At 37.8% G+C, this 11486-nt stretch overlaps 1 protein-coding gene across 2 annotated transcripts; it reads right to left on the minus strand.

Moving 5' to 3' along the window:
• Positions 1-7769: 7769 nt before the first annotated feature.
• LOC110218107 (olfactory receptor 8G1-like) lies at positions 7770-11486 on the minus strand. Of its 2 annotated transcripts, XM_021000644.1 has the most exons (2): positions 11477-11486; positions 7770-8695 (listed from the first exon to the last, which is right to left on the minus strand). In XM_021000644.1, the coding sequence occupies exons 1-2, from the start codon at positions 11484-11486 to the stop codon at positions 7770-7772; spliced, it is 936 nt and encodes a 311-aa protein (XP_020856303.1). The 2 variants fall into 2 exon arrangements, with proteins under 2 accessions (XP_020856303.1, XP_020856302.1); XM_021000643.1 differs by lacking the exon at positions 11477-11486 and having other exon boundaries at positions 7770-8705.

The raw sequence follows: 11486 nt of genomic DNA on the forward strand, positions 1-11486 counted from the left end.
TTGAAAGGGATGCTCTGTGAGAATGGGAAAAAAAGCAGCACAGCAGAAGAGATACAATTTTTCAGAGGTTCATAGAGAATGGAAGACTGAGGAGTAGCTATGTAGAGCAGGGGATAGAGGACCAGGTCTGGAGTTGGAAGAACCTGAGCTCAAATCCAGCCTTAGACATTTACTAGCTGTGTGACCCTGGGCAAGTCACTTAACCCTGATTGCCTCCACAAAAGAAAAAAAAAATGGGAGACTGAAACCAGGGTTCTTTGGCCACTATTCAGTATTTCCATGTTGTCTCTGAACACCATGTTGTCTCTAGTGGCCACACAGACTTATGAGACATGTATGCCCAACTATTAAAATGAGCTTTACCTGAATTTCCTCCAGTGAGTACTGTGGTTGGGGCAATGTTGGTAATATGAGAGATAATGAAGAATCAGTCACAAAAAGAAATGACTACAGGTTTTTCTTTGTGGTCATTGGCCTATCTTTGTCTTTGTCTGAAGTCCTAATAAAAATTTAGATAACCCAAAGCAATGATTTCTGTACCTATTTTAGAGATAAGAAAATATTTTTAAGATGTTCATTTGTTAGCTGATGGTAAAAGGTGAAAAATCCTTTGAAACTGTCGTCCTCTCCTTAATGAAGAAAAACTGAAAGACAGAGAGGCTGGAGCCCCCTTGACAACCACTGGCTCTGCACTTTCCCTCATAGCACTCATTTCTTCACCAACCTCATGTTGAGATCTCTTGCTGACGAAGCAGGCTTTTCAGGTTATGTTTCACAAAATTCTAGGCTCCTAAGACTTAGGTTTAGACGGAGAGCACTTACTCAACTGTCAGTCTTAGAACTTAGGGTTATCTCACCCACTGTTCTAGAAGGTAAATGGCATTGATGAGGACAGTGGTGACAGTTTTGAAAACTGTGCCTCTTGTGCGATTTTTATTCTCAGCCTAATTCAGAGTATGAATCCCACACACTGAATTTCTCTCAGAATTCTAAACTAACATCCCAATATCTGACCATAGCTTTTGGGGGAGGTTTAACTTCAGGTGTAAGGGAGAAAGCATTAATCATCAATATAACCAGAGCTTCTGGCTTAATTTGTGTGAGTGTTTTCTCTTAGGACTGGAGAGTCCTGGGATTTGATTAGAAATACAGAGAGAAGCTACTGAAGTCTCTCATTTGTCTCATTGGGAATACAATACTTCTTATATCAGTGGTTGCTTTTTATCTTTCTTTCTTCTCTTGTTTATAGGTTTGCTTAGACTAAGTCTCTGCCCTGTGGTCTGGAGGGAAAGGGTCATAGAGAGTATCAATGCTCTAGGATAAGTATTTCACATGCTCCTTCATAGATATATACTATTGAGTGAAATTTTGAAGCCACCATGATGTTGAGAGAGAAAGCATACCTTTTATTTTTCCTTCTCTTTATAGAAAAGGGAAACTGAAGAAAATGGGAATGCCTATAATGTTCTGTTTAGATTCAGTTATTTTTTAAACTGGTATCATTCTATCATAGAAGGACTGTGTGTCTTGGGGTAATGAATGATCTGAATGATTTCTTCTTATAAGATGTAATGTCATGCAAGAGGGCAGCTAAATGGGGCAATAGATAGAGTGCTGGGCCAAGAGTCACAAAGACTCCCATTTGTGAATTCAAATCTGACCCCACTGTCTGACACCGGGCAAATCACTTAACCCTGTTTTCCTGTTTCTTCTTCTGTAAAATGAGCTGGAGAATGAAATGGCAAATCACTCCAGTATCTTTGCCAAGAAAACTTTATTTGGGGTCATAAAGAATCAAGCGTGACTGAAATTACTGTACAACATAATATTCAAGTCTATCAAGAAATAGCTACCTCTCTGAGCTCTATTCCTTTATCAGTAAAAGAAGGATAATAATACCTCACAAGCTTTAATAATATATCAGTTTTTATTGTTAAATTCATCACATATATGTATATATTACCTATCATACAAACATATATGATTACTTATATATTTATATGACCTTATTTTATTTATATAATACATATATATAACTTGATTTGCCTATAAATTTAGTGTTTAGTGTATTACATTTACAGTATATAATAGAGTAGTATATTACATCTGTAAGTTTAGCCAGGTAATGCTGCAATACTTCAAGCATCTATAATTCCCTCAGTATAGATGTTCCTTCCACCTACACAGACTACTATCCTGTGCCTCAGTATTTATTGTCTTTGAGACATATTATGGACAAATATACGTGTCACCTAGACAATATAATGAATAAAGATATAGAACTGGAGAACACCTTAAAAGTCGACTATCCTAATCTCTTATTTTATAGAGGAGGAACATGGAAGTCTAAGAAGTTAAGTGATTTGCCCATGGTCACAAAGGCAAATGAGCTTCGAAATTTACCTAGTCTTCTCTTCAGATAAAAAGCATAGAGCTAATTTCTATGCATATACTCCAGCCCTTTCGATCTTGGCAAGACAAGAAAGAGCTTCTGCTTCTTGGCACTATCTTCCAGAATACAGCATTACCCTCCAAATCCTGATTTAGGCATTGTGGTACAGTGGGAAGAGTGCTGAATTTGGGTTATCGAATCTAATTAGACCTGAATTTGAATTTAAGCTCTGCCATTCACGATCTACATTACCTAGAGCAGGTGACGTAATCTTTCTGAGCCTCAGTTCTCAATGTGAAATGAAATCACTTCTGTATTACTGTATCTGTTCTTTTCTCCCAGATAGGTGGCCCAGAGGCAAGTACTTGGCCTAGTAGATGGAATGTTGCACCTAGAGTCAGGAATACCTGAGCTCAACTCCAGCCTCAGACATTTACTTGCTGTGGGACCCTGAACAAGTAATGTCACTTCTATCAACAACATTTTTCTCATAACTTTTCTCTGTACAATGGGGATAATAATAACTCTCAACTTCTAGAATCTAAAGATCAAAAAAGATAAAATTTGTAAAGTTCTTAGTACAGTGCCTGGCACATAGTAAGTACTTTAACAGTGCTGGTTTTCTTCTGTCCCACCACACTCAATCTATCATGATTATATATTTACTAACAAAAATGACTTAATTGTGCACTCCTCTAGAGGCCATGTTGGCTATCTCCCATGCTTTCTAACCAGATGGAGCTGTTGTTGGTAAATTGAGTGGAATAGTTATCAATCACACCAACCCACTTTACAGAATTGTCTCTTCAACTGTGAATAATCACCATGGAAGAATCTTCCAGAGCTGCACATCCCACTTTACAGCTAAAATGTGGGAGTTCGAATATCCTGTAGACCCAGAAACAATCCGTGTTAATTATTTCTGATTCCTGTTCTTATGGAAACCCTTCCTCAAGCATATGAAAGGAAAACTTTACCACACCCTTAGGACATTTTTTTTATGATGATGATAATAAACTTCTCCTTGGTATGGTGTCATTGATATGATATACCAGAACTACCCCACCCCCGCAACTAGGTCTCCACATTGGAACTTTTAGTCATATCAATAAGGATGTGGGACTTTATGGAGACTATCCCTTGATAGGCTCTCCAAAATTAGGCTTAGGACCTCTTCTCTTCTAATAGTCTCCATCTATAGTACCTGACATAGCACAAGCTGCAGAGATCTTCAAGGGCACTACATTTAAAAAAAAAACTCTGTGGAAAGAACAATACTTTCCCCTCAATAGGGCTATGTTCTCTGAATAGCTACTAGGTACTTGAGTCTCAGACTTTTTGGCCACCCCAATGAATTTATGTATTCTTGGTTTCTAAGAGGCAATGTGGAATAGTAGTACAAGCACTGGACTTGGAATCAAGTAGAATAGGTTTGAATCCTTTCTTAGATATTTACTATCTTTGTGAGCATTGACAAGTCACTTAGCCTCTTATGGTCTCAGTTTTACCACTTGCATTCATAAAGTATTTGTGATAAAAAAAACTGTTTTGCAAATCTTAAATTTGTTTATGTGAAAAATATGTGAAATATTTTTGACTCTAAGGTTGAGCCTTATTCCTATCATCTAGGCAATCAGAAAGGTACATGGTTATATCATTAGAGGTTATCAAGTCTCTATGCCTTGCAAGGTCATCTTTCAGGTTCTCACATAGGCTTTCATAAAATAATTTTAATATTAATGCCTTTCTCAATTCCAGATGGATCTCAGTTGGCAACTCTTAGTTATATCAGCTAATAACTTATATAGCTATATATTGTTTGGAATGGAGATACTTCCAAATCTCCATTTATCTTAAACTTCTGACTACTTCTGCCTTGCCACCTCCTGTCTTCCACCAGTTACTGTCCAATACAGAATAGTCTTTCTTAATTGCCTGTGAAAAAGCTACTTATACCTGATTGTATAATAGAAGTATGATACTGTGTGTTATTACATGACACTAAAATGCTAGTTCAAACTAGGCTAGAGAAGGTAATACCTGTTTCTGCTGCCCTTTAAAGATAGGTGTATGATATAATTGGCTAAGATCAAAGTTGTCTGTCTGCAGCTTATATTGAAGGCACAGCCACTATACAATGAACAGACTACTCTTACAGAGAGAGCAACCTTGTGGTGATAGGATGCTTCTTCTGTGCTTGTTCTCTAAGCCTCTACCAGGTGCTCAAGGGCTACAATGGAAGAAATCATGATTTGCCTGATATTCCACTAGAACAATTACATCTGGACTCTCAAATATATTCTTAAGGTTATGGGATGAGATAGAGTCTCAGAGCAAGCATTTTTTCAGAAATGCAGCCAGAGTCTTGTCACAAATTGACCCCTTAGGAGAAAACTGATACTTTGCTTTAGGGGACAGTACTCTTCAGTGCCATGGAATTTTTTTCTTCTCTGTCTCTATCTCTCTCTGTCTCTGTTTCTATCTCTGTATGTATCTCTCTTTCTCTATCACACACACACACACACACACACACACACACACACACACACACACACACACAGACCCCCTTTGCTACTAACTCCTAAACTGTAACAAGATTCTCTATCAGACTAGTTTCTCTTTGGGACTATCAGATAATGAAATTTCTTCAGAAGGCTTACCTTGGCTTAACAAGCAATATTTACAATCTAAACTATACATAGGCAAAAAGTTTGGCAGCTTAGTTATCCATTGGCAAGTTATCCATTGGTTAATTGTTTCTCCTCTTTAGGGAAGTGTCTTCTCTAAAGGCATCTTTGCACACTATTATAAGGAGACATATACATAATCTCCCAGGCAACAGTCATCTGATCATTTCTTTAACAACAAATACCTTCAATAAATACATTCTTTAGAGAGTTACCGCATTTCTGAAGCAAGCTAAATCTTAAGAGATGAGCTAGGCAGCTGGGTTGCTTCTTAATACATCTGTGAATTATTATTTGTATTTTTCTATCTATGCCTCATCAGAGAAAACAATGATAATTTACTCCTGGGAGGATACTCGATAATCCCCATCTTATCAGTACATTAATGGTTTCCAGTCTCATGCCAACATAATTTCTAAATACAAGTCAAAAGGTAACAGTATTGGATAGTAATTCAGAGGTAATATGGTTTTATTGATAGCTAAATCAGGAATTTCCACTCAATAACTCTGACATTGTGTTGAATAGCCTCTTCTTGAAGATATCCAGCAATGGAAAATTTACTACTACCCTTGTATCTAGTAGCTATTCAGAGAATATAGCCCTATTGAGGGGAAAGTATTGTTCTTTTTGTAGAGTTCTTTTTTTTAATATAGTGCCCTTGAAGATCTCTCCAGCTTGTGCTACTATGTTAGGGACTATAGATGGAGACTATTAAGAAGAGCAGAGGTCCTAAGCCTGATTTGGGAGAGCCTATCAAGGGATAAAATTGTTAGGAAAATTTTCCCTCCCATCCTATTTGGAGTGAAGGAAATAATCCCCCTTTAATTCAACTAATTTTGATTCTGCCTGGTCTTCTTCACCAGCCTGTTTCCTTTGCCCTAAAATTGTTCCAGTTTGTCAATATCCTTCTGTAGATGTTCTGATCAGAACAATGCTGATGTGGTCTGCTCAGGGAAGAGTACAGAATGACTTTCACATCCCTTTGTTAGTCTTCTTGGTCCTCCAAACTTTCACCTCACCCCAATTATCCTCATTTATTATCCATCTTTATGTAAGGAAAACCTGGAGGCAAACTCAACTGTTCTCCTTATCTGGATAATGCTGTAAGAGGTTCATTATGTCTTTTAGTGCATAACGCTATTTGGTCCATCCTAATAGATTCTGTGTCATGACTATGAAGCCCACCTCCAACATCAGAATGACCACCTTGGGAAAGCTCCACCTGTACAATGATGGCTCCCACCTTCTCTGTTTTCTTCCGCTTACTCTTTGTCATTGTGTTAAAACAAATTCACCACATCTGCTGATTCTCTTCTTTGTTTCTAAAAGAGTACGTATCTGTAACCTTTGGTTGTAAAGTAGATAAGAGTCACCCTTTGAAAGGCTCTTGTATTTTCTGAGTAATCTGAAGTGACATTTTTCTGGAACCAAGATTTTAGCAGATAAAGATATACATATAGCTATATTTTATCTTGTGAGCAAATCCCTGACAATTTATTATTCCTACATTGGGAAGCAAATAGGTAATCTGTGCAAAGAATCCCAGCCTAAAGTTGACTTGAAAAAATGTTTTTATAAGAACCCAAGAGCTGACAACCTCCTCACACACTATAGGTGGCATGGTGCCTAAAATTGCAAGTTTGATTTAATCCTCTTCAATATCCCTGCCGTTCTTTAGGAAGTATATAGTTCAATAAACCATGACTTGTCAGCTAAACTTTGCATTCTTAAATTCAACATCTTGTATGGGATCTTAGGAAACACAGGATTACTATGAAACTGAAAGATTTGCCAAAGCTTTCAGAGGGCAAGGAGAGCTAGTTGGTGTAGTAGATGGAGTGCTGGGCCTGGAGTCAGGAAGACTCATCTTCTTGAGTTTAAATCTGGACTCAGACACTTCCTAACTTTGCGACATTGGTCAATTTACTTAATCCTGTTTGCCTCAGTTTCCTCATCAGCAAAATGAACTGGAGAAGAAAATGGCAAATCACTCTGTCTTTGCCAAGAAAACCCCAAATGAGATCACAAATAGTCGGACACAACTGAAAAGGAATCAATTAAAAAGAAAAATCAAAGGGCAACTGTGGTCTACTTGAGTGAGAACAGGGACATCAGTCAGGGTGGAGGCATTCAATATTCAGTAAAGGTAAAAAATTTGCCTAGGAGACTAAAGTGTCTGGTCGGGATATTAGGTATAAGGTGGTCTAGGATGTAAGCCATTATTCAACGCATTTAGTGAGTTGACTAAGTATATACTGAAAAATCAGTTTTGAATTAATTGAGATAATCTAATGGAAGATAGATGATGTTAGGGAGTGAGTAAAGATAGTACAAATATACAAGGATATTCCAATGGTTAAGGCAAATTATATGCAGGTGAAACTCTTGAGGAATTGAAATGTTACATGTGGGCTGGCAGTTATGTCATTCTTAGTTCTAAAATATGCAGTAGCCCATAAAAACCATGAGATATTATTTGATCTGATCATTATGATTCCTCCAAGATAGTCATCATAATAAAAATGAAGGATAAAGGACTCTACAGTAGGAAAAGACAATAGAAAAAGAGTCTAAGAGAAAGGTGCATACCCATGGTTCCCAACATCAACAAAGAAATATACTTGATCTCACAAAATATCTGCGTTGTCCAGAACAATGTCCAACTTCATCACTGATATCTCTTTTTTTCACCAGAATGTTCTCCTCTCCATGAATTTCTTCACGGCAACTTTGACATCCTTGTTCCTCAGGCTATAGATCAGAGGGTTCAACATAGGGACAAGGATTGAGTAAAATACAGAAGACACTTTGCCTTGTTCCATGGAGCTGACTGAAGAGGGTTGTAGGTACATGAATGCACCAGAACCAAAGAAGAAACCAACTGCTGCCATGTGGGAGCTGCAGGTGCTGAAAGCCTTTGATCTCCCTTCAGTGGAGCGGATGTGGAGAATGCTGTTGATAATGAAGATGTAAGAGCTAAGAATGGTCAGAATTGGAGTAAGGATATTAAATGCACTGAGGCAAACAACCATCACTTCATTAACATAGGTGCTGGAGCAAGAGAGCTCTAAGAGAGGATTGAGATCACAGAAGTAATCGTTGATGACATGGTCTTTACAGAATACAACTCTAAGCATGCAGCTTGTGTGAGTGGTTGCACCAACTAAGCCCATCATACATACACCACCCACCAACCAAAGACAAACTTGATGGGACATGATGACGTTATATAGCAGGGGTCTACAGATGGCAACATAACAGTCATATGCCATAGCTGCCAACATGTGACACTCAGCAATTACAAAAATGAGGAAGAAATAGAGCTGAGTCATGCACTCATTATAGGAGATGACATTCTTCTCTGACACAAAATTCACCAGCATTTTGGGGATGATCACTGTAGAATGACAGAGATCAATGAAAGACAGGCTGCTGAGTAAATAGTACATGGGAGTGTGGAGGTGAGAAGTGATGCCAATCATTGTTATCATGCCCAGGTTCCCCACAACGGTGACCACATAGATGCTCAAGAATAGTAGTAAAAGGGGAATCTGGAGCACTGGCCAATCTGTTAGTCCAGCAAGGATAAATTCAGTCACTGTGGAATTATTTCCTGTGTCCATTCTTGTGGCTTTGTAGGGATAGAACAAAACAGCAAGTTAGAAAAAGTTCTTGGGAGTCCTCTTACCCAGAGGGGTTGCATACAGAATAGGAAACTAATTCCATGGCTCTTCAAAGTTTTTTATGTTTGTTTCTGGTTCCTCTGGATACCCAGTGATGTTCACAGACTCCTAACGATATTGGAACATTAAAACTCCCCTCAAAGAATGAGCTTTGCTCTATTTTTTATTTAATTAGGCTAGTGATGACTCTGCTCTTGGGGCAGAGACCCCACTATCTGACAACATTGAGGAATGGGTATTTAGTGTGACAGTTCTTCCACATAGTCTCTGACTTGTCCTTGTTATTTTTCTAGGATCTGCTCAAGTTTCTAAAATCAATTAAGATTTTACTGGCCTTCAAATGGGGCTAGATTCAGTAAGGTTCCATGATTCCTATATTGTTTTAAGAAATTAAACATTTTACAAACAAATGTTCAAAAACTGCTTGAGATCACAGAGAAAGAACATCAATGGAACTGTGATTATCTCTTCAATGAGAAGTTCTTGAGAGATGAAAAGAATGGCCCACCTTGACAATTACTATCTCTGCACTTTCTCCCATTTTACTGTGACTCTTAACCAGTGCATGTCAGGAGCTACTGAAGACATTATAAGATGAAGAAGCCATGTTTCCCAGGGCACTAGGAGCTCATGACTGGGTTTGGAAAGAGGACACATTGGTCACACTCTCACCATTCAATCTTCTAACACATAGGTTCTTTACTAACAATATCTAGAGGGGAAATAACTTTCACAAAATCAATAGTGGTAATCTTTAACACAATCTCTTATGCTCCATTTAATGCTATGCATGATCCAGTATATGAATTTCCTATTCTAAGCTTCCTTTATTGAAATTTCTGATTGTGGCTTTTTCAGAGCATTCACTCCAAATGAAAGGGAGAAAATATCACCCATTAATGATACAAGAGATGCAGCTTTATATGAAATGAATGTTATCTCCTGGGATCAGGGAGTCTTGAGACATGGTTAGAAATACTGACAAAGACTCAGAAAGATTCTTACCTCTCCTGAGATTTCAACTTTTCTTGGAAGAAGTCATTGTTAGTTGCTCCGCAACTAGAAGGCTTAATAGGTGTCATTAAGCTATTCTGGTTTATGATCTAGAGATGAACAGTCAGAATGAATTTTAGAGCTCTAGGATGAATTCCTAACAAGCTCTGAAAAGGAAAATAAATAAGCATTGATTACTTTCATTTTTAGTTTGATTATAGGATTAAACTCCTTTCTTTAGAAAAAGCTAGCCCTAACAGCTAAGCCAGACTAACCATAGATAGTCTCTTAAATCTAGGTTACCTATAGATGTAGTCAATCCATAGATTGATGAGACTTTATCATTTAGTAGCAGATAATTTAGAAAAATAAAATTATCATAAGCTCTTTTTTCAAAAGCTAAATATCCCTTTCGAGCAGAAAGAGGGGTTGACCAAAGGCTAAATTCCCCTTTCTGGCAGCTAGAGAAAGGTCAACCTAGAGGGCCACATGAGGCCTTGAGGATGCAAGTTTGTCACCCCTGGCCTAGAAGTTAAGTTCCTCTTTTCAGTCTTAGTGGATAAGCTCACTTTTTCTCTTGAGCTATAGTCTAAATTGAGTAATGGAATCTTCTAAGGAAGGTGGGGGCAGGGGGAGAGGAGGCAGAAAATGACTGCTAGATGCTGACTACAGGTTCTTTTCCAGTATGATTTCTGGTTACAAAAGACATCGCCTGTAAGGAAATGACTTTCTGGTAGGTTTAAGAAAGCCTGGGATATATGCTTATCTAGTCAGGTGACCTGCCTTGTCCAATTGCATTATGTTCAAAACAAGTTTCTGTCATTTAAAAAAATTCCTCTTTTTTTGTTGTAAAAATCAGCTCTGTAAATCACTCAGGGTATCTGACCTTTAAGGATTCAGGTGACCTGATTTGATATGCAAATGCTAGCTTTGCAAATTAAATCAAAGATGACTTACTAACCTTTCCCTGCAGTTTCCCTATTATTTCAGATAATGAATTTTACCAGCTCTTTCTTAAATATATAGATTTTGGCAAATTCCCAAGCCGTTGTAATGATGATAGCTAAGGATAAGGGGGACTCAAACACTTCTGTTTTCATTTTTGTTGCTTGGGTGGGGGCAAAGGGAAACATTAGAGGAAATGTAATTATCTGAAATGCTCATTTTGGTGCTCTTTTTGGTTTTAATTTGTTTATGAGACACCATGATACAGAACGAAGAGGCCTAGCTTTGGAATCAGGATTGATCTGGGTTTCAACTATTTTCACTTATTGCATATACAACTATGGCCAACTATAACTCTTTGAACCTCAATTTATTCCTTAATAAAATGAGATGCATCATATTTCTGTTGTCAATCAATTAATAAGCAGTTATCAAGGACTTACTTTGTACCTAGGTACTGCACTAAAGTCTAGGGGTACAAAGACAGAAATGAACAATTCCTGTCTTCGAGGAAACTAAATTCTAATGGGGAAGTATATATATACATATGTGGGAGGGCACTCATAGCTGGAGTAGGTGTGGTATTTGAACTGAGTCTCAAAGATTGCAAGGATTCCAAGAAGTATGGACAAGGAAAGAGTTCATCCTGGGCCTTGAGGAATAGCCAGTACAGAGGTTTAGAGATGTGTTCAATCATGCCACTATATGACTGGATTATTCAGTTAATGGAAAAGCTTTTGACAAAATACAACACCCATTTCTATTAAAAACACTAGAGAGCAT

Source organism: Phascolarctos cinereus, unplaced genomic scaffold (genome assembly GCF_003287225.1).
Source record: "Phascolarctos cinereus isolate Bilbo 61053 unplaced genomic scaffold, phaCin_HiC Scaffold_726;HRSCAF=1367, whole genome shotgun sequence".
In the NCBI taxonomy this organism is placed as follows: Eukaryota; Metazoa; Chordata; class Mammalia; order Diprotodontia; family Phascolarctidae; genus Phascolarctos; species Phascolarctos cinereus.